The 27069-nt window shown below is 43.8% G+C and overlaps 1 protein-coding gene across 1 annotated transcript in view; it reads left to right on the top strand.

The window, feature by feature from the left end:
* PIP4K2A (phosphatidylinositol-5-phosphate 4-kinase type 2 alpha) overlaps positions 1–27069 on the top strand; it is a 171869-nt gene that overhangs the window by 122133 nt on the left and 22667 nt on the right. The window contains exons 4-6 of the mRNA XM_044229441.1: positions 758–910; positions 13434–13580; positions 19131–19169. Coding sequence (XP_044085376.1) covers positions 758–910; positions 13434–13580; positions 19131–19169 — 339 coding nt within the window. The remainder of the gene's footprint in view (positions 1–757; positions 911–13433; positions 13581–19130; positions 19170–27069) is intronic.

Below are 27069 nucleotides of genomic sequence, written 5' to 3'. Positions count from 1 at the left end.
TCAGAGCGCTTTCTTGCCCACCACCCCAGGAGCTAAGCTGTTCTCAAAAATGGCTGAAGGAGGATGGACCCAATATGAGTCTTGTGAGGAGCTAGTTTAGAATACACCTGCCCAGACTCCTCCCAAGGCCTGCCACAGACAGTGTGGTTTTGAGTGGTTTACTGGTGGAGAACTGGGGCTTTGAGCCGGCCACGCTGGAGATAGGACTCTAGTACTTCCCCTTACTAGTCATGGACCTTTGCCCAGTGATGAACCCTCTCTCGTCCCCATCTCCTCAGCTGTAAAACGACGATGGTATGAAATAGTAACCACTTCTTGGGGATGGGATCAGAATGAGGAGAGCTGTTTCCTGCCTGCTGTCTGGCAGAATACCTTCCTATAAGGAAACCACTCAGGGAATGTGACAAAAATTCTTTTCATGACTGGAACCTAATTTGCTTCAGAAGAAAATTTGAGCTCTCTTGTCCAACTCAGAAAAGAACCAGGTGAACAAAATAATTTTGATTGTAATTCTGGGCATTAGCCTAGTCTAAGGACATCAGAAGCATAGAATATATCCAGGCTGTCTTCACATCATTTAAAAGACTAGCAATTTGACTTACGACAAATATATAATGCTTTCATCCTACTTATACCAGTTTCTTCCAAACATAAATGTGTTTGAAAGCTTGTGATGACAACACATGATCTGGAAATCAGAAAGCCGTGCCTCTAACCCATCTCTTTCCTCCTCCCCCCACCTTATCCTGACCGGAAGAATTCCTTGACCAGGAGCGCACCCCTTCCCAACGACTCCCAAGCGCGCAGTGGGGCTCGATTCCACACTTCCTACGACAAAAGATATATCATCAAGACCATCACGAGTGAAGATGTGGCCGAAATGCACAACATCCTGAAGAAATACCACCAGGTAATTTATCTCCGTTTGAAACCCTTGCAAACGTTAACATTCACAATGAATTATGACCAAGGCCAAAGATATAGTTAGGAAATGAGAACACATTTGATGGAAAAATCTCCTCTAGCTGGGTTTATTAACACTCCCTTGGCCAGATTACTGATCGTTAGCATTTAGGAATTCGTGTACTGTGGAAATCTGTAGTTATTTATATAATACTTTTCATATTTGTATAATACTATTTCATGTAAATACTCTTTTGCATAATGGTTTTGATGATTACCATTCTGAATTTAAAATCACTCGGTTGAAGATTTGGCAACGTTTCAGAAGTGTTTCAACCAGAAATACCTCCAAATCCTATCCTGCTTTCTCTGTCTCTTCCTGTCCCAGCCCCAGAGAGGTCCACCCCACTCTGAGAAAAGTAGCCGATTTTAAGAAAGTTGCGTGTTTGTCTACTTCCTGCCTCCTTTTCGCCCCTCAGTGTGCTCCCTTCATAATCCCCAGGGAATAAGATGAAACTACCTGTGGGAGCAGTGATCTCTCTCTCTCCCTCCTTCTCTGTCTCCTTTTCCCTCTCTTTCTCTCAATCTCAATAAATTCCAACTTAAGTGTGCCTGGTAGAGCACACACAGTCAGGTCCCAGCTGGAGCTGTAAAAGGTCTTACTATGACATAAGAGCACGAAGTCCAGCGTCCGAGTCTCCTGAGTTCAAATCCCAGCCCTGTCACTTACTAACCATGTGATTTCTGGACTCCGGAGCCTCTGTTTCTTCATTTAGACAATGGAGGTAATAACAACACCTGACTCTGGAGGACTGGAGGTTGGAGGTTAAGCGGGAGAAGGCACATCAGATACTCAGTGTAGCACCTGCCATGCCCTGGCAGGTCGATATATGGCATCGGCCACTGTCATCGTCATCAGGTCGCACAGGCATCTTGAGCAGTTGTGATCTTTGGCATGAATACGACCATTGCTTGCAACATCACAGCAGTCATCTTCAGAACTGGTTTCTCACACACACACTTGCTTTTAGACTCTTGCTTCATTTTTTGACCTGAATAGCTCCAAATCCTCCTCACAGGTAAAGATTGGCTGTCACAGAGGGCATCAAAATAAAATGCTGAGGGCCCCACTTGTGTTACCCAGAGGATTTGGAAACATTATTAAGTCTCGGCCTCTCAAGGTGACTGCTTTGCAGGCGGTGCTCGTTTGGATTTGGGAGCCCTGAGATATCTGTTTAAAAGTCAGCTTCCCTACTTTATGGCCACGTGTGATGCTCTGACATCACGGATTATTTCTTGGCAGTTGCTTTTCTTCCCGTCTCTGCGAATGCGATCGATTGCATTTTGCTTGCACTGAAATCTATTAAAAATCTTTGAGCTGTATTCTGTTTCTGGAAATTGGGAACTGCTCCTAATCTGTTCTCTAAAAACATTAGTGAGCCTCTAAATTCCTTGAATATCTAAAAAATCTTTTGTAACATCTATTCCTTTTGAAATTTGTTCTGTAGCACTTACGTTGCTGCCTAATACAAAGGACTTTTTAAGATGGCAGGATAATATGAGTGAGGGTGAGAACACCAAGGCACAGGCTTCTGAATGAATTGAATTACAAGATGGAACTTCTAACTCTTCACCTTTTAAACTGTCTACTGTTTCATTTCTCCCCCTCTGGAACTTAATGTCATCCTTAGACATTCTTTTTATTCTTTCTTTAAATATTCTCAGAACATTCAAAGCAAAGTAATACCTTAGTGACTGATGAAAACATTATTCTGATAGATGGCTACGATACCGTTCTAATAAAATGTGACATGCAATTCAAACATCAACTTCCTGATGACAACTTTGAGTTCAGAATTTTTCGACTTTCCAGAAATCATTGTTTGAAACATTTTCTCTGGGGTAGTCACTATAACCTCGCATGCAGATTTGACATGTCATCAGTATTCCATAAAATACATTGGGGATCAAAATAAATCTATTGACGTGCTCCTGGGGCTTCCACAGTGCTAAAGATTGCCTTTCGTTCCACTGCTAGGAAACAGTTATTTTCTTGCTATGTTCTTTACCCAGAAAAGTCTGTTATCCGACATCTAGCTTTTTATTTCTTCTTAAAAATAGTATTTTAAATCTAATCTAAAGTATCTTAATGATTGAGAATCACCGCTATTAATACAATTTATTTCAATGACATTTAGTTGAAAGTCAGGAGACCTAGATCTTGGCTTGTTAAAAAATGGCTACTTAGGTGATCTCTGAAGCTCAGTTTCCCTATGGATGTTTCATTCATTCATTCATTCATAGATTTACCTTTGACCTAATACCTGAAAGAATTTCAGGTGGCCTTCAAGGAAGTTTGAAACACAAGACATAGATGGGAAAAGACAGAAGGAGAGGGCAAAGACATAAAATGGAGCCTGGGGTGAGCTGAAAACGTTATGCCAGGATGCTGGCATGCTTGCTTGCATGAGGATGGGGAGTTTGAGTTTCCTAGGAACGAAAGCGGAAAGAGAAACCCAAGCAAGTCTGTTACACAGCTGCTGTGCCTGAAAATACGAATGACTCGGTTGATCAGGAGGACTGGAACTGTTCTTGGCACGAGGGTCAGACAGGGTTGTCTTGGTCTAAGGAGTACCCCACAGAGAGGGCATGTGACACAATCAGCATCATGCTTACAAATGCCCATGCAACACAGAATTTCACAGAACTTGAAAAGAAACTCATCAGTGCAGGCTGCAGAAACCACACCGACACACAATTACACTTAGTCACCACGGTTGTGCAAGGGAAGATGCAGTTTGCCGGGGGTCCCTGACCCTCTGCCGGCCCGGCTTCCTCCGGGCAGGATTTGAATGTTCTCCTCTCCAGTCCTCTCACGGACCACCTTCACACAGGGTGCTGGGTGATGTGACGTGGTGGCCAGCTCAGCCCCGCCCATCCCCAGGTGTAGCTGTTGCACACGATCAGACACAGGCCTCGTCACCTGTGATCCAGGAAGGGTCTCTCCAGGCTTCGTGGTTCTCTTAGTGATGCTCACAGGCATTTGAGATGCACGTCAGGCCTTTCTTCCTACCTTACAAAGGCCTGGGCCAATTCAATTACTTATGTTGAGTCTTACAAATTCTGTTTTCTGCTTCGGCAGCAACCGTCAGTTCTTCTCTTTCCTCTTGCTCTTTGCTGCTCTTTTTACCCTCTGATATGCTGGGCTTTTGAACTGCCTGGTCTGGACGAGTGGAGAGACTTCTTCCAACTGCCTGTCAGTGGACAGGACTGGCTCTCAGAGAGGGTGTGTCCCGTGGAGCCAATGGCTGGACTTGCCAATGTTTGCGATTATTCTGTGGCCCTTTGGCTTCTCTTTTCTCTTCTCTTTGCTTTCATTGGTTTCTGTTTTGATGGAATATATTCAGAGCTGCAGCTATAGTCTAGAAGTTTAAAATCACCACAAGGCCAGTCTCTGGAGAAGTGGAACATTGCTAGATGTTTAAATAAATCCTTCCTGGGACTAAGTTTCTGACGAGCCAACCTCACCACTGACACAGTGTGGTAGGTGGTTCAGACCTCAGACTCTGGAGCTGTCCGCTGCAGTTTCGCCCCTGACCAGCTGTGTGACCTTGGGCAAGTTACTTAACCTCTCTACGCCTGCTTCTCTGTCTATAAAATTTGGATAATAGTACTTTCTTTATTGGGTATTGTACTAATTAGGTGAGTTGATATTTACAACCTGCCCAACTTGTTGTATGGTGTAAGTGCTCTACCAATGATTGAATAAGATCGAGACCATTCTACTCAGTTTCCTACCTCCCAGTGTTGAAATCATTAACTCTATCAATCCACTAGGGGGCCCAGTTTCTGGTATCATGTGGCACTGTTGTAGAATTATGAAGATTCAAACCATAAGGAGTTAGAATTTTTCCCCAAACCCCCGCATCTTACCTTAGTCTTTACTTCTGGCCCAAATCCTGCCATAATTTCCACTCAGCATCATCTCTCAGACCAAAGGAGAATTTCTATTAAGCAAAGCAAACATTTATAAGTCTCTTACTTTATTTGGTTTTCTCTTTGTATATTTGGGAAAATAACCTAAAGTTTTGGTGTCAATACCATTTTCTTCAAATTTCTGTTAGGCTAGAACAAACTTGGGTCTTTTAAATGATGATTATCAACTGATTAGTTCACCAGTGTTAGAATAACGTTTGAAAAGAAAACAATAGTCAAGAGCCTTCTTAAATGTCTTACTTCTCTTAAGATGATTTTTCCCCCCACTAACCTAAAATCACTGGGAGTTCTGACATCAGGTAGCTTCAGCTCTAACTGAAATTCTGGGTCAGTGTCAGTAAAATTTTAGAAGTTTTAGGAGAGGAAGCAGGTTTCTGCATACATCATTAAGAAATGTCTAAAAGTATATCATTAAGAGTATCTTTTAAGTTTTTGAGATAGAGGGTTTAAATTTACTTGTTTCTTATTTCAAAATGACTGAAACGATAAACTGCTAAGGTCGATAAAGCAACCCCCAAATCCTTTTTTATCCTTTGCATTGGGAAACAACTAGAAACTTGAGCCGAATCTGAATGTCATGACTAAACATCTGAGTTCCTTGTTAAATAAGCTAGCTAGTACCTCACATCTCAGTAGACGATGTTAGGGTGAATGTTTGACTCTTTGGAGCCCTCTTTTTATCCTCCCATAAGGGACAGGGGTGTTGGTGTCATCACTGGAAGAATGAAGCACCCTAAAAGCCAACAGCTAAAACAGCTGGGTGTTGCGTAGAAGGAGAAAAAGTTACATACAGCATCAGTGCTTCTCATACTTCGACTTTAGACATAACACCTGAGACCCAGGCAGAAACGCAAATTCTCACTCAGAAGGTCTGTGGTGGCCGGAAATGCCACAGCTCTAACCTGCTCCCAGGTGACACTGATGAAGCTTATTAAGTGGCAGGGCGCTATCTACTTTCTAGAGCTGGAGAAATAGTCTGAGTCTGTTCCTGGGTTTTTGGTTCCCCATCTGGAGGAGAGGTCAATTAAAATTTGAAAAGCGGGGGGCGCCTGGGTGGCTCAGTGGGTTAAGCCTCTGCCTTCGGCTCAGGTCATGATCTCAGGGTCCTGGGATCGAGTCCCGCATCGGGCTCTCTGCTCGGCAGGGAGCCTGCTTCCTCCTCTCTCTCTCTCTGCCTGCCTCTCTGCCTACTTGTAATCTTTCTCTGTCAGATAAATAAATAAAATCTTTAAAAAAAAAAAATTTGAAAAGCAGGTTAGAGTTTCAAGTCCAAGGGGTCCCCTGGAACTCTGCTACTACAGCTGAGCTCCCAGCAGGGCCTCTGCCCTCAGGAGCTACAGACACATTTCTTGGCATCTCTTCTAGAAACATCAGGAAGGCCTTTGCCATCTCCTGGGTCCCCAGGGAGCACCCCGCTGAGCTCTACTTTGCAGGCAGGGAGTGGCCGCTTGCTAATGGAATGATCAGAGCCCTCAGTTCCCAGAGTCCTGCCCGTTCGTTCTTAGGTTTCTGGGGAGTTGCCCAACCTGTTCACCAACATCCACTGCCCGCAGCAGATTTCCTCCAGTTTCTGGAAATTCTGTCATCCTTTTCTCTTTATACACCGTCTGTCTCTTCTCATCTTTCCAACAGCTAGAATGTTCTCATTCTGGTTTCCACAGCTCGTCCATCACTCTGCTTTCTGTTTTCTGTTTCTAGACATCCCTGCTCATGAGATTCCGGGGAAATTCCTCCGTTCTGCCAGTCCCAGCTCTCTCCTCTACTGTCCCGTTCTGTTGTCTCAGCTGTCCAGTGCGGTTTTATTTTGGTAATGCCATTTTTCCTTAGAGAAGTTCCATTTTAAAAAATCTGCCAGTTCATTCCTGATAGTTCCCTGTTTTAGGTTCATCTCTGAAATTGCATCCTTTATTTTTTTAAATGTCTTATGCGTGACTGTTCAAGCTCTATTTCCGATGGTCTTAACCTCTGCCATTTCTGGGAACCTGATGCTGTTGTCTCTTGGACCTGCTGCCTCTCAGTCAGAGTGACCTTCCCAAGCAAAAGCCCCCACAGTCTGGGGTCAAGACGTTGGCTAGGGATCAAACTTATGTATGTAGGATGGGGAAGAAGCAGGGCTGGACAGAAGGGCAGGTCAGACCACCACACAGGCCAACCAAGCTGTAGCCAACTGCTGGGGTGCTCTTGAGTGCTTCCCTCGGAAGCTCCCACGATGGCCCAGGGTGACTGGGAGGTAGAACCGGAAGGAGCTGCCAGCAAGGCTGCGGACTGCACTCCACAGCTGGGCAGGAAGACCTTCCCCAAAGGCAGCCATACTTGCCTACTTGTGTTTGATGGTCTTGGTGAGCTCATTGCTTCATCTCTAGAGGACCTCCGAGCTTACTTTAGAATAAGCGTTGCCTGGAGAGTTTTATCTGTGCTGAAGAAAATGAGCGGGGAGCCCAAAGTGTTTCTGTCAGAATCTAGCACCTCCCAGTTCCCTGGCCCCCTGGCACCCCTGCTTGAACTTCTGGCGTCCCAACCCCAGTCACAAGCCACAGGGGGTGCAGCTCCTGACTGAAGGGCAAGGGGCTGGTTCTGGAACGCGCCTTCTTTGACCAACTAATGCCTCCCACAGGGTGCGGTTCTAGTGGAGGCCATGGCCTCTCAGATCTCCTTAGGATGCTGCTGGAACAGCAGTTCTGCATTTTCATTGTAGTCAATGAATAAATGCCTTTTGCACTTATAATAGAATCATTTTTACACGGTCATTTCATCTTTAACAACCGTGGTGTTTCTGGGTCTTATTATGGTGTAACAAACAGGGTTTTCCTTCAGGTATGTACTATATATTCTGCATTATCTCAGCACTGAGAGTGTCTGTAAATACTTTGGAGGAGTGTTTATTCCTTTTAAATCTGATTTTATCAATTTTAAGAAAAGCAGTAGTTTTGTATTTAGATTAGCTTAAATGTAGTCATCCTTACATTCTTTTTTCACCTCAAAACTGTTTGAAACCAAAATAAATTCTCTTAACTGATCCTTAAAGACCATTTTCCCAAAACATGAATTCAAGTTAAGTTTAGATTTATTTATTTGTTTGGTCCTTCTAAAGCAAAGCAATCCTTAATTTCAGGCTGTCTTTCTTTCCTTTCCTTTCTTTTCTTTTCTGTTGTCGCAGTGTTCTATAAACATAGCCAGAGGCACAATAAGGATTACAGATAGTTTAACCTTTCAGAAACATTAAATGAAACAAGACTTTACATTGAAGTCTTAATTTGACGCTATATTAAATTGTCACTTCAAGCCTCTAAAAAAATGAGTGAAACATGATAATAACAGCAATTTCCAAAAGCCAGAGCCTGGGCTCACACTCCCAGGTGGAGATATAAATATTTATCTGTTGCAGTACATCACTTAGAATCCTCTCTGCTGAACCCTTCAGTCAGCTGGGAATCTCTTAATGGCATTTTATTTTGCATGAGAAGAGCAACAAGGCGGGGATTCATAATACTTGTTATTCTTGTTGAGCGCCCAAGAGCGAAGGGAACAGATCTTATGGCTGTTTCCTTGTGTCTGTTTTAGAAATTCTGATTTCACCACGTTAATTTATCCTGGTATGGGAGCTCTGACCAACCCATGGCTGTGTAAGCCAAAGTTGTAAGGAAGCCTTGCGAAGAGATAAAATTTGGTTTTACTGATTGCACCGTGGAATCGTTTACAAGTACCTTTCTCAAAAGAAGACAAAAGAAAGTAAAAACAGGTAGTGTTGGCAGCACAACTTTTGGACGGAAGCACTGCCAGCAAACAGAAGTTTCTGAGCATCCTCTTGAGAAAAAACAGACGCTGCTTTTGAAGAACAGGTGACTCGAGATAATCCAGCCACGACTGTACAAGTGTGAAAGACACATAGAACAGTATCTAAAAAACGCAAATGTAGGTGATGCAGTGAGTTTAACACTGAGAGTATGCACGCCGGCCCCAAGAGTAACGGATGGTTTTAGCTTCTTATAGTGAGCATAGTAAGAACCGATGATAATCAAGGTGACTCTTCAGAGATTGGAGGGTCAATATCCAGTTCCAATTCAGATGGAAGCTTGTGTCATTGTGGACTTGCAAGCATTCAAAAGCCACCGGTCCAGGCGCCAGACCGAGCTTCTCTGTTGGACGTGGGAGAAGAGCTTGGCTGCCAGTGACCTAGAGAGCCGGCCTTCCGCCGCAGCTAGGGATGCGCCAGGAAAACGCCACCTCCGCGTAGCCACTGAAAGGCACAGTCTCCAGTGTGTCCTTGCAGCCACACTCTCATAAAAGAAGCGTTTCTCTTGCCTGATGAGTGCTCTGAATTTCCGAGCCACACATGGGCGATCGGCATTGCCAAACATGTGGTCCATTTGTGGCCTTCTCTCCCTCAGGACCTCAGAGTGGCAGAGGACAGAAGTTGCAGACTCACCTGACTTCTAGAAGAGAGTCTGCGAGGCTACTGTAGGTGCCACACCTGCTCCGTCCGTGGACGGAGATACGAATACGGCGGGCGGGGAATACCCATGTGTCTATGTCCTTTGCCAGTGGGAAAGGCCTGCCTTGGAGCCACATCAAGACAGGGGTTGAAAGTGAAAGAAATATTTTTACCTTCCTTTAGGAGTCATCCTCAGGATTAAATTATATTTCTTCATTCTTGTAGTCTGGAAGTGAAGCTAGTAGAAGGGAGGAAGCAAAGATTCCTTAGGTTATCTTGTGGTCGAATCAACAGTGTTTAAAAAGGAATTGAGAGATGCTGAGGATGTTTTTCAATATGCAGAAAAAAAAAAGGGTCCTCCTGACAAATACTTGGTTATTGAAGAAAGACATGATATTGTATCCTTCACAAACACCCCTTCGTATTTTGGAAGCATTTATATACGAGTTGTTTTGTAAATTTGTCAATGATATTTAAATTCTTAAGGGGAAGGTGCTCAGAGTTCTGATCCTAAAAGCAACATGAGAGAGAAATATTATTTTTTAGTGTTTCTTTTATATTTATAAGAATATTACCTCACTTTATAAGCAGATAAATATATACTATATACATTCGCAAAAATATTCATTTTTATAAAGCTTTTGTTCTGTGGAGGTTTGTTGAAATTGAGAGTTCCCATCATGCATTTAAAATCAAATGCAGGGGTGCCTGGGTGGCTCAGTGGGTTAAAGCCTCTGCCTTCAGCTCCGGTCATGATTTCAGGATCCTGGGATTGAGCCCCACATCAGGCTCTCTGCTCAGCAGGGAACCTGCTTCCTCCCCTCTCTCTCTGTCTGCCTCTCTGCCTACTTGTGATCTCTGTCAAATAAATAAATAAAATCTTTAAAAAAAATAATAAAATGCATTTCTCAGCATTTTAGGGACACATCAGATGCTCTAGGAAGTCTCCCTCCATTCCTCCGTCCCTCCCTCCCTGCTTCCTTTTCCACCCTTCATCCCAGGTTCTTGGTTTCATCTTGTTCCAGCTCAAGTCATGGGCAGTCAGTGCCCCCCTCAGTCCTGTTACCTGGTCTTCATATTCTTCACCAAAACCTATGCCCTCATTACTATCATTACGCCTCTTCTCCAAATGCAGAGGCACAGAGAGGTTGAATAATTGACCGAGGGATGCATAGCTAGTGAGTATAGACCTGGACCGAGAGGGCTTCTAGCCCCCTGATGTGGCTAAGTCATGCCAGGGGCCCAGCTAAAGCTCTTACAGTCGCCCTGGATGTGGGATTACTGGGATTACCCCAGTAGTTCACATGTGTGGTTTGCAGATGTGACACCCGATGTCAGAGTTTATGTGCAGAATTTCTGGGGACAGCTGGTGCAGAACCCAAGAGGGTGAACATTCAGGCCTCTGTGCCAGTACCCCACGCAGTGACAGGCCACGCTAGAGTGGCGGTCTGCCAGCCCTGGCATTGCCAGAGCCAGTGGAATGTCCTTCTACTGTAATGAAACCGTGTCATCTTTTCCCGGAGCCCCTGCCCAGAAATTCCATCAATGGGTGCGATTTTCTCTTCTGCGAAGTTTTGACCCATAAATGTTTTCTAAACCTTTGGCACCAAGTGTTGCTCTTCAGTACTGGGATCTAATAGGATAGACTTGAATATGGGTTGTGGTCTCATCCGTATTTATAAACTTAAGAACTTGAGTCTATTAAATCTGTATTTTTCAAGGTGTTCGTCTAAGAGCCTCATTGATGAGCCAGGCCTTTGAGAAGCAGCACCTGTAGAAACTTGGAGATGCAGATTAAATTGATCTCAGTTTTATAGGCAGTAATTTATTTAGTCTTAAAAATAAAGGGGCTGTAGAATGTAATCTATGTGGGTGTTTTTCTACGGGGAAAAAAAAACCCTTGTCGACGATTTCCTGTACAATGTGCAGAAAGTTTCCTTATCCTTTTCATTACCTGAATAATATTATCCACTCATCCCGAGGCACTCTGTGGCTCGGTACAGAGATTTGATCAAAAAGACTTACTCTGCTGCCAGGACTTGTAAGAGACAGGCCAGAATGAGAATAATCTGAGCACAAAGAGGGGTTGAGCAGCCAAACTGAAACCAGCGTGGGACAGACATGCTCTGTGAGCCGCCAGAGTACCTACACACGGCCTGCCTCAGAGTGCCGAGGGCCAAGCAGATAGGGGTAACATTGAAGTTTCTTATGAGAGTGTTGAATGAAAATAATCGTCGCTATTATTACCGTTCTCTGCAGAGGGAGGAAGAGCGCAGTGCAGCGCACAGGCCTGGCGCGAAACAGGTCGACATACTAGTCCTGACAGCTTTCCTTGCCGGTGGGAATTATGGTGCTCATTTCCCAAAAAATGAAACTAAAATGAAGAATGGTCTAGTAACTTGCCTGAGATCCCACAGCTGGTACATGGAGGGACCAGGATGCACATGCATTCTTCCCGACTCACAAATCCACCTTCTTTCTACCATGCTCACGCAGTGTAGACCCCCCCCAATCTCCATGTTTTGAAGGCTCACCCAACCATCTTCCTTCCGAGGTGAGGGACAACAACGCTTTTTGTTTCTTGAAGTCAGATGTGAGAAGTTTTGTTTTCAGCCAACGCCTCCTCACGACCTGTTTTGTAGTAGCAAACCTCACGTTAATTTACTGGGTTTTTTGAAAGGAGAGAGAAAGAGAAAATGTTCCACTGATCTGACTTCAAATGAAGAATAAATTGAGATGAAACTCTACTCAGGAAATGTAGCAAATTAAAACGTGTAGCTCAGTTCTGGTCGGTGTGCTAGAAAAGACCAAGAGTGCCTTTAAAACCTTCCAGCACTGGGTGACAAGGGTCGCACTCAGATACCCACGCTCTGTGTCTTTAATGACAAAAACTGAGGGCTTTGTTGACCTTTAAGATGGTTAAATGTTATCAGAGTTGATTATTGACCATGCTTACCCCTAAAAAGTTTGAAAGGGCATTTTATTTTTATTTTTGTAAAATGCTCATTGTAAAAATGGAAAAATTTAAGCAGTATAATTTACAAAAAGGGGAGGGGAAAGCGAAATTACCCCAGATCCCATCATTACCACTTGGTGACCATTCCTCCAGGCTGCTCCCTGTAAATAGGCACAACATGTGTGATTTTAACAATTTTTACAATTTTGGATTCCTGCTACTCATGCTATTCACACACCTGTCGAGGACAAAAAAGAGCTCTTTTGAAATAGTCTCTCCCCTTTCATTTTAAAGAAAGGAAAACCCAACTTTCCTTTGGAGAGTGCAGTGGGACCCATTTTATAAATATCCGCTTTCAGAGGATATGTGTCTCCCTCTCATGGCCCTTTCGAGGATGGTCATCAATGTTTCAAGACTTGAGTAGTGTTTTTGCAACCGTAATCACAAATGGTGTCAAAGCTAGAACTTGTCCAACGGCCACGATGAAATCCGACATGGGGCCAGAGTACCTCGTCTGTCCGCGGAGCAGGAGCAAGCACTGGAGTAGCGTGGCACCTTGCCTTCACGCTGCTGCTCTGGCGGGCAGAGCAGTTCAACAGATTAGTGTGGTGGGTGAGAAACATAAATTAGGACTAGAGAGGACTGTCCCAGTTTGCAACGCTTAGCTCTCTCCACGGTTTCCTCTTTAATCACAGCTTCAGGGCTGTGGTTTTCATAACGCTGTTAAAGGAGCGGATCTTAGTGGCCAAGTGACTCTCCCTCAGCCTCACTGAGTCATCACCCAGGCTTCTGGGGAGGAAGGGGGAGGCCCTCGGTAGAGTGTGATTTCCCTTTAGAGAAATTAGCAAATGGACCAATCACTTGTCCTCTTGTCTGTTACATCCAAATTTTGACTTTACAGATTAGTTTGGGATGTTGGGAAAATATATCTCTTTGGAGATAAAGTTGAACTTTCTTATCTATGTATACTTGCTGAACACAGATCCTGTGTCAGGCAGTATAAACACGGTCATTTTCTGTAAACAGGACCTTAGTGGTTGGACGGTTTTACTTTGTCTAAAGGCCAAAGGCAAAAAAGTTATGCTTTACATCTGAATGAGCACCTTTTGATTGCATAATGTTTTCCTTTTTCTCTCTCCTCTGTAGTACATAGTAGAATGTCATGGGATCACCCTTCTTCCCCAGTTCTTGGGCATGTACCGGCTTAACGTGGATGGAGTTGAAATATACGTGATTGTTACAAGAAATGTGTTCAGTCACCGTTTATCTGTATATAGGAAATACGACTTAAAGGTGAGCTTTTTGTTCATTTTTATTAAGTAATCAACTGTTGTAATTGATCTTGCTAATCACTTAGGAGGTGCTTAGAGCTTAAAGCTACCAGGCAACTAAACTAGTAAATCTTGCCTTCGAGGGACGCAAGGATCGCTTGCTAGCTTTACTGGAAGACTTTTGCACTTGTCAGGAACAACGTGTCTGATTTTCAACGAGTTATCGATTGAGCGCCAGCTAGGTCCCAGGCACTGTTTTGGTGCTGGGAATAGTAGGATGAACAAAATGGACCAAACCTGAGCCCAAGGAGCTGACATTGTGGTGGAGACGGACAGACAATAAGTAAAAGCAGCGAGTAAATCCTGTAACATAGTAAGAAGGGGTAAGTGCTGTGGATAGAAGTAAAGATGGGGAAGAACGGGGGCAGGATACAGCGTATACAGGGTGTCAGGGAAGGTTTCACTGGAAGCTGATCTTTCAGCACACCCAAAGAAAGAGGGTGTGAGCTGAGGGAAGGGCATTCCTGGCAGAGGATACAGGCCCTGGGACCGGCTATTTCAAAGACTTTGGGTGAGAGGCACAGTGTAGGAATTCTGAGGGGAGTGAGCTGAACTGAGTCTTTGGATCACTGACTTCAGGGGAGGATGTCGGTGTTGGGAGATGGCAGTCTGTGACCTGCCTGCCTGGCAAATCCAGCTTGGCCATTTTTGTAAATAAAGTTTTATTGGAACACTGCAGGGGCCAATGTTTCTGCATCACGTGTGGTTGTTTTATACTCTAATGGCAGAGTTGAGTAGAAACACAGAGACTGCTTTGAACTACAAAACCTAAAACATTTGCCACCGGACCTGTTCAGGTAAAGTTTGCCACCCTTTGGTCTTTGCCAGTAGATCTCGGATTTTTTTTATCTCAGACTCCTCCACTCTTAAAAGAAGACCCCTGGTACAGCTGGTGTGGAAAACAGAATGAAAGTTCCTCAAAGAATTAAAAATAGAATTGCCATATGATCTAGTAATTCCACTACTGGGTATTTGCCCAGAGAATACAAAGACACTAATTTGAAAAGACACATGCATGCCTATGTTTATTGCAGCATTATTTACAGTAGCCAAATTATGGAAGCAACCTAAGTGTCCTTTGTAGGTGAATGGATAAAGAAGATACATGTGTGTGTATACACACACACACACACACACACGCATATATGATGGAATATTACACAGCCATTAAAAAGAACAAACTCTTGCCATTTATAACAATGTGGATGAATTTAGAGGGTATGATGCTAGGTGAAGTAGGTCAGAGAAGGACAAATACCATATCAATTCAATCAAGTGGAATTTAAAAAGCAGAGCAAACCAACAAATTTTAAAAGAGACAAAACAAGAAACAAAAATAAAAACCCATGTTCTTAAGTATAGAGAACAAACTGATGGTTATCAGAGGGAAGGTGGGTGAGGGATGATGAAATAGGTGAAGGGGATTAGGAGTGCACTTGTCCTGATGAGCACTGAGTAATGTATAGAATTGTTGAATCATTTTATTGTATACCTGAAACTACTATGACATTATATGCTGATTATGTTGAAATTAAAATTTTTTGAAAAGAGGTCTCCCAAAAGCTTTTGGTTATATAGGTTGTATCTACTACTATTTATATCTATATTGTTAGAAATTAAAATAAGAAATTTTTAAATGCTTACTTTATTTACAACTTTAAAAAGCATTACATGTGAACATATTTTTATGAAAAATAGCTGTATCTTACAAGAAAAAAAATTTAGTGAGACAAGTGGCCTTTTTTTTTTCCTTTACATTTTTGTAAATCTCCCTAATACATGATTTAATATGAGACAGTTGGAATGTCCTATTTGGTTGTGCTGTCTGTTGCAATGTTATGTGATTGAGGTATATGAAGAAAGACCTTACATAGATACATGTAATGGGAGGGTGGGTATTTCAGTAACTTTTTCAGAAATGGGAGGGAAAATGGGAGGGTGGGTATTTCAGTAACTTTTTCAGAAATTTATGGATATTCTTCCTTGATATTATGCTAACACCTAACAAAAGGTGATTTCTCAAAGCTTAGTTACAATGTGGAATCAGAAATCATATAAGTGAACTTTCTGTACTTACTTCATTAAAACCCACTAGTCTGTTTACAAACTTTGATCATTTGAAACAGATGGACTCATTGAATTATGTGGTCTTCTAAATATGGACACATCTCATTATGCGATATCTAGAAGTCTCATTAATATCACCACAAGTCTCATCCGAGAAGTCTCATGGTGTTGGACACAAGTTTTTAAAAACTCTGATTTCCACTTGAAAGCCCACATTTTACCACTGACAACCAGCCCTGTGAAATGCCAACACACATCTCCCCCGCACACAGCCGAGCCCCACTTGGCTCGTTATTATTGAGCAAATACCTACCAAACGCCCAGATCTGAGTAAAGAGATTGCCAGCTGTTCTTTCAGGTAAAAATGTTTTTAAATGAAAAATGTGGCTAGTTGAGCTCATAACTCAAATCACCACAAAAATGACTTTTCTTATAACATTCCATCTTCATAAACAAAAGCATTCTACACATATTCCTACAAGGAATATTGAAGAGATGTGTACTCTGTGGTCAAGATTTACTAATTTCATTGCCTCATCAAGGAGAGTTTTAGACATTTATATATAATGTATATTTTGTATGTATTTTATGACGAATTCAGTACCATTTGGAGCCACTGGATTTGTACTAAGTTGCCAACAGGTTTACCCACTGTTGTTTTTGTAACATCCATGCAAATATCAAGACAGTGAAAAAAGGCTGATAATGTCTCAATATTATTAGAAAGGTGGTTTTGATTTTGCGGAGCTCTGAAGGGGTCTTGGGACCCCAGGATGCTGAGCACACTTTGAGAATAGTAGTCTAAGGGAGGAATTTTTGGTTTAGGCTTATCTCCTTCTCTCTGGAATTCAGATAAACTGCATAAGCTTCCCAGATCCAGCCTTGCTCTGTTTTGTCTCCTGGAATCGCCCCTGGTGGAAATTCCAACCACTCTCCAAGGGTCTTGGATACCGTCTCTCTCATGAAGCCTTTGCAGTGCTGCTTAGAGGAAGGACTCTGTGGAGCATTACAGGACTTTGTTCACTGGTCTGACTCCCCCCACAGAATCAGCCAGAGAGAATTCTGAAGCGCCTGTCCTGGTTTTATCACTTGTTAGCAGTGGGTGGGTTGCTGAACTTTTATTGATACTCTGTTTCTTCATCTGTAAAACAGGGATAATTATACCTACCTTTGCGCACGCGCGCACACATGTATGTCATGCCCGGCATAATGTGTGGCCTATGGGAACTGGTCAATGAATTTGGGTAGTGACTCATCCATTCTACTAGTAAGTGCCTTAAAGGCAAATCTTTGCTCCTTTTTTCTTTTTTATGCCCCTAAGATAGTGTTTCGTTCAAGCAAGCATCTAGGAAACATATCTTGATGTAAATTATACTTCTAGACTGGATAATATAGTTTTAATTTGCCTCAGACTTCCTTAATTTCATCTCCAGTTTTTAGTTTGTAGAATAAATTCTCTTCTTGCCAGTACTTTTCAGTTGTGATGGAACCTGGACATCTGGCATAATTTCATGGCTCAAACTCTTGGCCTTGACTTACTAACCTTATTGTCTGTTTCTGTTTGAGTTTTTATTTTGAATTCATTTAAATTTGAGTGAGCTCCGGGCACCTCCCCGCCCCCACACCCTATGCTAATGATCTGCATTTACATGGAGATGAAGCTTCACCGAGAATCAGAAGCAGGGTAAATTTTACTGCAGGAGGGAAAACGCACAGGGACCAGAAACTTGGCTAGAGATAAAGAGGAGTAAGTAGTTTCTTCCTCTGACTAGGAGCACAGACAGTGCTCAAATATTGCAACTATCCCATTTTTTTTTTTTTAATCTAGAAGCATTTTGTTAGAAATCAGTGTGTAAAGGAAGATGTTTGTGGTCTGTATTCAAAAATCCCTTTTAAAAAAGGAAAACTGACCATTACAAGTGGGAGCTGCTGGGTTTGTGTGGGCGGGGGGGGGGGGTGTGCTGTGGTTGTGCAATGGGACCACACATTTCCCCTCATGAACAATTTACACTGTCCCTCATCACTTCGTGGATCAGCTTTCTGCCCCCCTGATGCATCCCCCAGAAACTCAGAGCACTTCCCTGGAGCTGACAGCAGATCTCTGGGGATGCTGACCACCAGGGGGAAGGAACATTGACCTGTGGGGGTGGAGGTGGCGGGGGAACTCTCTTCATAGTCGGCTAATGCACAGCTTCCAGGGCAATAAATGCCCATCTAAGAAGTGGTGGAGGAAGCATGTCACTCTGCTGACCTGAGCTTGCTGGGGTGGCCAGCGCCATGGCAGGAGGAGGCGGGGGGAGTGGTGATGTGGTCGTGATCCTTCTCCAGCCATTTGTTTAGGGAATGCAGGCATTGCTGTGTGAGATATGTTGAGGAGCACAAAGAAGAAATTGTTCTTGTTGTTATTGACATTGCTGGGGATCCACATCTTCCAGACAAGGGGACCTTTCCCTTCTTGATCTCTACCGCATGCCCCTGTTGGCGTCTGGGTGGGCTTGGGTCTTCTCAGACAACCTCAGAGCTCTGAGGTGTGTGTGGCTTTGAAAACCAGTGCAGCAGAGTAGAGTTGTGCAGATCAAGAAGCATGTTTTCTTCCCCTTGATACTTTTGTGCTTTGCTCAGCCTGGAACAAAGGGGGGCACAAGTAAATATATGTCTGCAGGGATTCCCAGAGTGATGGGGGACAGGAAGGGCCCACAGGGTACTCAGAGTAGTGAGGACATGTCCATCAGTAACCCTGAAACAGGGGAGAAGGGCAGGCAGAGGGCCAAGACGGGCCCGCGTCTAGAAGATATAATGGAGGGAGGAGGCATCTAATGCCTGGGTGACTACTGCAACCACGAGTGGCCCACATCACCTTTGAAGATATAAGGCCAACCATTTCTGGCAATCGAGGCAAGAAGCAGAGCATGGTTTTGATTTGGTGTTAATAAGTTATCCTTCAAGGGGTGCCCGTGAGGACTCAGTAAGTTAAGTGTCTGACTCTTGATTTTGACTCAGGTTGTGACCTTAGGGTCGTGAGATCGAGTCGCTGCTTCGAGTTTGGTGCTGGGCATAGAGGCTGCATAAGATTCTCTCTCTCCCTCTCCCTCCGCAACCCCCCCCACCTTTTTTATGCTCTCTTAAAAAAAAAAATCATTAAAAAACAAACAAACATTATTGTTCAAGTGATTGTCAGGTTTTCTGATTTCCACTAGGGACACAAGAACCAGAATCTGGCTCAGATGACAAGCTAGGGAAAGGGTTGGAGATGAGCCAGCAGGAATGTCTGCAGAGGGGGGGAGTGCCCCTGGGGCAATGTGTGACCAAGGAGGGGACAGAGCTTCCTCAAGGCACAGCTCCAGGGCCACGGGGGCGCTTGTTTATTTCTGCGCTCTGGCCTGACACACTTGCGTATTTTCCACGTGTGATACCCGATGTTTTCATGATGGTCTCTGTGTTTCAGGGCTCCACTGTGGCCAGAGAAGCCAGCGACAAGGAAAAGGTGAGTACCCTGACTCACCCTGCTGCGGTCCTCTCCGGCCCGCTCTTCCTCTCCCACCTCCGGCGGCAGTTCTCCTGCCCTGAGCTCCCCCACGCTCTCTGTTGAGCACTGAAGTAGTTCTGCTAGTTTTATGTGTGGTTGAAAGAAACATTCCGCATGCGACATGGTCTTGAAAGCACAGTCACCTGTGTGGTTACGGGATCCAGATGCGACTCCTGGTCAGCCCCCAGAGTCCTCACGCCGGTTGCCCCCCACGATGCGCGGTCGGGAGCTCCAGTCCTTTCCAAGCCTCTCCTAAAATGAGTGTGTTGAGCTTTAATTTCACCTGGAAAAAGGTTGGCTCCGACAAACTTCAAACTCCTTTGCAGCTCTAAGACAGGGTGAGAGGGCTTCTGACGAAGAATTAAGCATGTGGAGACTGTATCTTTTCTTTTCCTGAGTCACTGGACAGCGGGTGATATTTGAACCACATTTGGCTTATGATGCAAGAGTATAGACAGATTCAGCTGAAATTGGTTTGATGAAGCGATGGGAAGTAGCTTTCTGTATGGAAATCGAAACTAACCAAAATCCGCATTGCTTAGACGAAAAGGACCTTGAAATTCTTAGTTACCCCCCTGCTCGTCACCTGGGCAAGTTTTTTGACCAAACTTTGAAAGCAGGGCTCAGGATTTTTGTTTCTGTTTTGACTTTAAATTATGAGTTTATATTATTTTTTAAAGATTTTATTTATTTGACAGAGAGAGAGAAGTAGACAGAGCAGTAGGCAGAGGGAAAGGGAGAAACAGGCTCTCTGCTGAGCAGGGAGCCCGACATGGGGCTCGATCCCAGGACCCTGGGATCATGACCTGAGTCGAAGGCAGATGCTTAACTGACTGAGCCACCCAGACACCTCTAAATTATGATTTTAAAATATTCTCTTCCTGTCTGGATTTGAATTTTACATTTTGGAAATCTCCTGTTCTTTGTTCACTCAGAAGTATTTGTAAATTTTTTTCATGGTTACCATCCTAGCTTCAGGGGCTAAAATAAGGAACCACGCGACACATGTAGCAGGCAACACAGACATTAAAATAGGCAATGAGTTATCATGTGATAAGCAATTTAATAGAGACCACGTACACCTGACTTATGCTCGGGGGGTCAGGAAGGGGCTTCCTGGGGGAGGTGATGTTTGGAACCCTGAAGGACAGGAAGAGCTAGTTGGAGGGAAAGGTGAGACAGAGCACCCTGGGCAAGGGGGCGGAGGGGGAGTGCTTGGCGCTTTAGCTGGAGGGTGACATAAGCCGCACCAGTTGGAAAGGCTGTTGAAATAACCCCAATAGAGTGGTGTCCTGAGCTAGGTTGGTGGAAAAGGATAGGTTCTAAGGGAGATTTGGGAAGAAGAAGCCACAGAAGCCAGAGATTCAGTGTGGGAGGTGAACAGTGCCAGGGAGTGTGTGTGGAGGCAGGGCGGGGTTCAGGAGGACTCCTGTATGTCTGGTTTGGACCGCGGGGAGGGTGCTGGTTCCACTCACTAAAAGAGGGAGCAGAGTGAGAGGAGGGGTTCGAAACGTCAGTGTGGCACTAGAGCAGAGATGGTCAGTAGGTATGAGAGGCTCCGGGGAAGCTTTCAGCTCGGGGGAAAAAAGGGCTTGGGAAACCTCACAGGAAGGATGATCAGCAAAGACAGGGAAGTGGCTGAGGCCACCCAGGACGAGTATATGGAATAGAAGAGAAGGATGTCTAGAAGAGCCTAGAAGAACTTCATCACTGAAGGAGTGGGTGGAAGGAGAGAATCCTGCAAAAGATCAGCCAAAGACACAGGAGACGAGCAGACGAGCCAGGAAAGTTCAGGTCATCAGGCATTTCAGACATTCTGTTCAGACATTTATGGAATATTTCTTGTGAGCAAGCGTTTCTCCAAGCACTGAGAGAAACACTGCCTTGAGTAATGCCCCTGGTCTTGGAGACTTGCACTCTAGTTATAGTCCAGAAACCGGAGGAAGAGAACTGTCCCAGAATCAGATGCTTCTGCAGGGTCAAGTAGGATGAGGACTGAGACAATTATCCATTGGACTTAACCACCAGGGAACTCTCTGGTGACCTTGTCCATGACAGTGGGTGAAGAAGTGAGGAATGGGAAAGGAAATGGTGGATCCTTCTCTGACCATTTGTACTTTTACTGTGCACTAGTGAATATATTTTCACACTTCCAATCGCCACATAAATAACCCTGAAGTCACCAGCTTTGGCCAAAAGTTTGCAGAAACAATGGACTGCCAACTTCCATGTTGCTATGACGAAATGTTTGTCCATGTACCCAAGACCCAAGCGAGTATTTAGGTTTTACTCCATGAGAAAATCAGAGGTTTAGTAGGATTGGGATTTTTCTCTTAGGAGAAAATATGTGAACTGTTTGGAGAGCCACACAGACATTTTGGCCTCCTAACAGGAAGCCAGCCCCTGGGTAAGAACTATGTGGTGATGACAGCTTCTGCTCCACGCTGGTGGCTCTGTCCCAAGTCCCTTGAGACAACGGCTAGCAGATCCCACTCTTTTCCCCCAATTCTGTTCATTTTCATTTCTTGAGGTTTGATCACCAAGGGCATGGTCTGCTCTGACAAAAAACATTGCCAAGATAGACAGAGACCATGGGGTCGTTTCTGCTGAAGCCAAAATCATGAAACGAGTCCATATGTGAAGGAAAGCCATGAGTATTGGACATCCTTGACTCTGTAATATTTCATCAGATGCAGACCATCCAGTTGCCGTCCCTCCCTCCATTGTTCTGCCTGCAGGACCACATGGTTTCCAGAAACCTGCGGCATTCACATTTCTACTGCCCACCTCACCAAAAATGCTGAGCCCTTCACTGGCATAGGTTTCTGTGAAAAGAATGAAATTATAGAATTTATCGAATAGAAAATCACTTTTCTGAGGAGACTACCTAGGATGCTTTTATCCTGTACTGTGTTGTTCCTCAAAACATCTCCCCTGGAGGTAGGCTTAGAGAAGTCAACCATGGGAAGGACCTCACGACACGACAGTTGGGAGGCCACGAGCTTCAGTTCCCGCGCGCCTTCACACAGTCAGTAAGTAGCAGAGGTGAAACCTTACCTTCATCTGGAGATTATTTTTTTTACAATGAATTGTGGAGTCTTGGGATTTAGGAAGGTCAATAGTAATACTTGATATTTGTTGAGTGTGTACTACGTGCCAGAGTGTGTTTTACATTTTACATGACTCAAGCCACCTCATCCTTCCAGCCATCTTATGAGGTCACGCCTTTATTACTTCCTTTGAGTAAACGAGCTTGCTTCACAGACAGGTTCGGTGACTTGACCAGAGCCCCAGACTTACGACGTGGGGCAGCCAGCCTTCTAGCCCAGGGCTCACGTTTCTAACCGCTGTGCTGTTGCCCTCCGAATGTCTGGCGTGTCTGTCTCCTTTTTTAAAAGGACCTATTACCAAAAATGCGTCGCAATCCTGTGAATCATGAAGCATTCCTGCATTGACAAAAACAGTGTTTTAGAGTTAAATATGGTACAAGAGCAGTTCGTTCTGAGTCTTGGTTTAAAACTTTTCAGAAGTTGTGAAATAAATCGTTCGGTTTCCTACTGTGTTGGCAAAACAACCAATTCTCATTTCCTCCATTTGGGGCTTTGGGCGTGTTTGTAACTATGGTCGACCGTATGTCACACTGGGTAAGCATTAAAGTCATCTACACCATGGCCCTGAGGAAGAATCCAGTGCTTTCTGCCTCCTTCCGGGCTCTGGGTTAGTGATAGTTCTGCTTCCAGAAGGAGCAGCTCCAGAAGGCCGCCCACCTGCCCACCTGCCCTTCTAGTTTACAGGTGCTCCCCGGGCAGGGGCAAGAGCAAATACCTTATAGATAAGGAAGTAAAAGTCATTAAAATTTGTAATCGATAGAGACTCCTCCTGCCTGTGTGGGTACAGGGGCATTGTGGCTCTGACACAGTAGCTGGTTTATAATCTGGCCACAACTGAGGCGGCAGTCACCAAACTGTAATACGTAAAAATAAGTGAAATGTATATAATGGAGCTGAACTCTAAAAAACATTGGTTTTTTTTTTAAGTTCTAAAAAATTTCTTTGCCTTTCTCTTTCTGTCAGTTTTCAGTTTTTCTTTCCATGAGCAGTTAACATTTTGCATCTTCTAAGAGGCTATTCTTTGTCTCCACAAATAAAACCATAATGTTATTGAAACAATCGCTCTTCTCTCTGGATAGAACCATTGGAGGAAGGCTAAAAATATTTCTTTTCTACATTTTCACCTTTTATGAATGAAGTCGCACGATCTGCCAAAAATCTTTTCATTGCTATCCCTGTGGGACTGTGTTCTGTAAGAAATGATTGTCATGGTGCAAAGAATAATTTTCGTAAAGAATTTCCATTGACACGGCTTAATTAGTAATCTCAATTGTGAGTTTTCCTTCCATCCGAGTCATTATAACTGTTTTAATTTCCCGTACTTTCAACTTGTTGATGACAAGTTTTGAAACCGTCATTTCAAATATTTAGTGCTACATAGGTACAGTCGAGTCCCGTCCCTTCGATTTCAGCTTGACACATAATTAGTGTGATTTGCATTAGCATAATAATGAAGATGGAACCGAGGGGAATAAAGAAGTTACGTTGCAACAATAGTGGCATCACTTTCATGGCAACAAGTATCCGAACACGCATGTACAGATGTCTTGAGTTTTGTTTCTTTTTTTAAAAGCAGAACAGTGCTTTTTTTTTCCCTTCCTTTTTTAAGCCATTGTCAAATCTGACAGCTGCTATGACTTGTTTTATTCTTTAATTCTTCCCTTTTTAATGGAAGGGCATCTTCCATTCATGGCTCCAGCAGTTTAGCTGCCTCTAAATGAGACAGAGAAACACGGATCTCCCTGGTGGTCGATCTTTCCACAGCTGCGCTGCGGTTCCACTGTGACATCAAATTAGTAATTATAGCTGAGCGGGGGCTGCTTTTGACAAATGACAGCCTGAGCATGCTGCCAGCAAGCAAGCGACGCAGCAGGGAATCTGGGGAAGTAAAAGAAAACATAACTGGACTCACTTGATTTCTGGGGGATTTGACCTGACTCTTTAAAGAGCCCGTGTTCTTGAGGGAGAGAGTCCTGGGGATTTGCACAAATATGCATTTTGTTCATCGTTCTGCACACTTCTCCTCAAAACTCGGGTCTGATTGTGTGAGGTAGAGCAGAGCGTGTATAATGGAGTCACCGGGTCACAAGCAGAAGATTCCTTTTAACATCTAACCTGCTCCCTGGGGCCCACGTGACCGGAAACAGCTGCCCCGCGGTTGGCATTTGTGTAACTCTATCGGCAATAATCACTGTTGACACTTTGATAATGGGCCGCAGAAAGCTGCCTTGTCGATTCTCAGGCATCGTGAATTGCACCAGCAATTAAGTGACTGTCACCATCTCTGACATTTTACCTATTACGGACGGAAGGTTCTAGAAGAATTGATCATTAATACCCTTACATTGAGAAATGCTTTCCCAAACCAGTTTTCAGCATTTCTTTTGTGATCTTTAAATTGTAACAAATTACAATTAATGACGCCCTCTCTCTGCTTCTTTGGGATGCAGTTAAAGGCAAGGTGACAAAGCCGCTGGACAATAAGGGACACAAGCACAGCGGCATGTCCTTTCCTTCTGGAAATCTTTCTGCCGTCAACCGGTGATCAGTTAAAACAAGATAATCATGGTTTTTGCACCCCAAACTCAGCTCATGCTTTAACCTTCTTCTGTAAAATCCCTTTTCTTCCCAGATGGAAGTGAATCATTTCCCTTTGCCAGCCAGTGCTAGAAATCCCGATTCCAGCCCCCAAAATGCCAGGAATAGCTTCCCGTCAGGGCAGAAGCAGGGCCTATTCCTCTTACGTTAAAGGCAACACGGGTAACATCTGCCTCGTGGCGTAGAGATGTTTTATTAAGGGGAGTTTGCGGGGAGGGGCCGCGAACGGCAGTCACGGATCTGAGTCCCAGCCCCTGCTCTGGCATTAATGGATGTTCGGGGGTTGGGGATAAATCATTTCACTTTGTCATCACTCGGAAGATGAAAAGATGGGATGGTATCATTGGTTCTCCCGCTTCAGTGTCAGAATCTCTTGTTTCAAACGAAGCCCTCCCCTGCTGCAGAGGCACAGATCAGCAGCACAGTGGGCTCTGAGAAGTCCTGGACTTGGACTTGACAATCACTCAAGTCCTGTCTGTTCCAGGTATGGCTGAAGGCGATTGCTAGGATTCATGGAAAGAATGTTCAGAACTGTCATGTCAGCAGATGCTGGGGCAAACCTAAGAACCCTACAATGTAAACCTTAGGGGATAGTCTGGGAAGTGGAGTTTTTAAGATTCAGCTCATTTGGAATTTGCTAGAAGTGGCACATGAAAATAAAGGGGTAACATGCTGGGGTCCTTGTGAGCATCGCCCAGGAACAACATTCAGGGTTTCCCAGACACGCCAGGAGCAGGGCTTTTTTTTTTTTTTTTTAAGCTGACAACTCTTACTCAGTTGGTTCCAGAAAGAGTCGGGGTGGAAAGAAAACTTTAAAATTTAGAACGGGGCCTGAATTTTAGCCAAGCTGCTGCAGATGCATGCTTTTTAAAATAATATAATATGGGACACCTGCGTGGCTCAGTCGGTTAAACGACGGACTCTTGATTTCAGCTCAGGTTATGATCTCAGGGTTGTGAGTTCGAGCCCCGCATCTGGGCTGCTTAAGATCCTCTCTCCCTCTCCCCTTCCCCTCCCCTCTCTAAAAAAAATAAATAAATGAAAGTATAAAATAAAATAATAAAATTATGATGTTTGCTAGGTTAGTATTAAAACAGAAACCATATAGTACTTAGCCACTTAGTACTTCCTAAGCTTTCAGACTCTGAGATTTCTCATATTATCACCACCAACATCTGTGCAACAGAATCTTCCAGTCAGATCATAACAACCTATTTTGTGGGTCCTACCTGCAGGTTAACTGTCATGTCACAGCCCGGGGAGGAAAACCAAACTGTCCCTATTGATACCACCCACTTCCAGTTAAAGGGCCATTCCATTTTGGAAAGTATGATAATATTTGAAAAGCAATATATTTCACATTTTAAAGATTGGCTTGAAAATCTTAGGATAAATAAATAACCAACAGCTGGGCACTGCCAGCTCCAACAGTTCTAAGGGCTGAAATCACTGGGGTTTACCGAGTTTTGCACTACTTAATTGTAGTCTGGTTTCACAAGGGTGTTGAAGTTTCTTCTCTTTCTACGTTTATATATAGACAAGTTCAAACCAGAAATGATGAACCTTTCACATGCAGATGCTGGTCACAAATGTGTTGGTTCTCATTGTGGAAATTACAAGGTAGTACTGAGCTGTGGGATCATTTTCCAAGCCATGAACTTGCATAGACATTCCGCTTATGTTAAAGAAGGTGGTTACATGCACTTTTTGTGAGAAAGCACCTGTTATCTTTGCTACTTCTGTGTGAGCTTTACCCATATTCACTAATTTGTCTTTTCGTGTATCAAGTTTGTGGCTTGGATGTTTTGAGAAGCAGAACTGATTTTATTATAAATCTCTAACATCTCTTATTACCCTAAAATTGATACCACATATATGATGTTATTCAATCAAATTATCTTTATCCTAGCTCCAAAGTAAGGATTACCTAAAATTCTGTCCCTCACAGAAATATTTCTGGAGAGTATATTTTCAGCCCCACAGACTGTGATTTTTTTGAAGTGTTTTGGAAAGCCTGCTGAAAGGGGTTTTATTCTTTCTTTTAATTTTCATTTAGGTGAGCTTGGAATAACAAGTAAATTGGGAACATAAGCAGGTCTAACATGAGACAATAATTAGTACTTTTTTTATGTTGTGTATTCATCTCCCAA

This window comes from Neovison vison, chromosome 12 (assembly GCF_020171115.1).
Source record: "Neovison vison isolate M4711 chromosome 12, ASM_NN_V1, whole genome shotgun sequence".
In the NCBI taxonomy this organism is placed as follows: domain Eukaryota; kingdom Metazoa; phylum Chordata; class Mammalia; order Carnivora; family Mustelidae; genus Neogale; species Neogale vison.
Note: the sequence above shows the minus strand (reverse complement) of the source record. Positions and strands in the feature narration are given on the sequence as shown.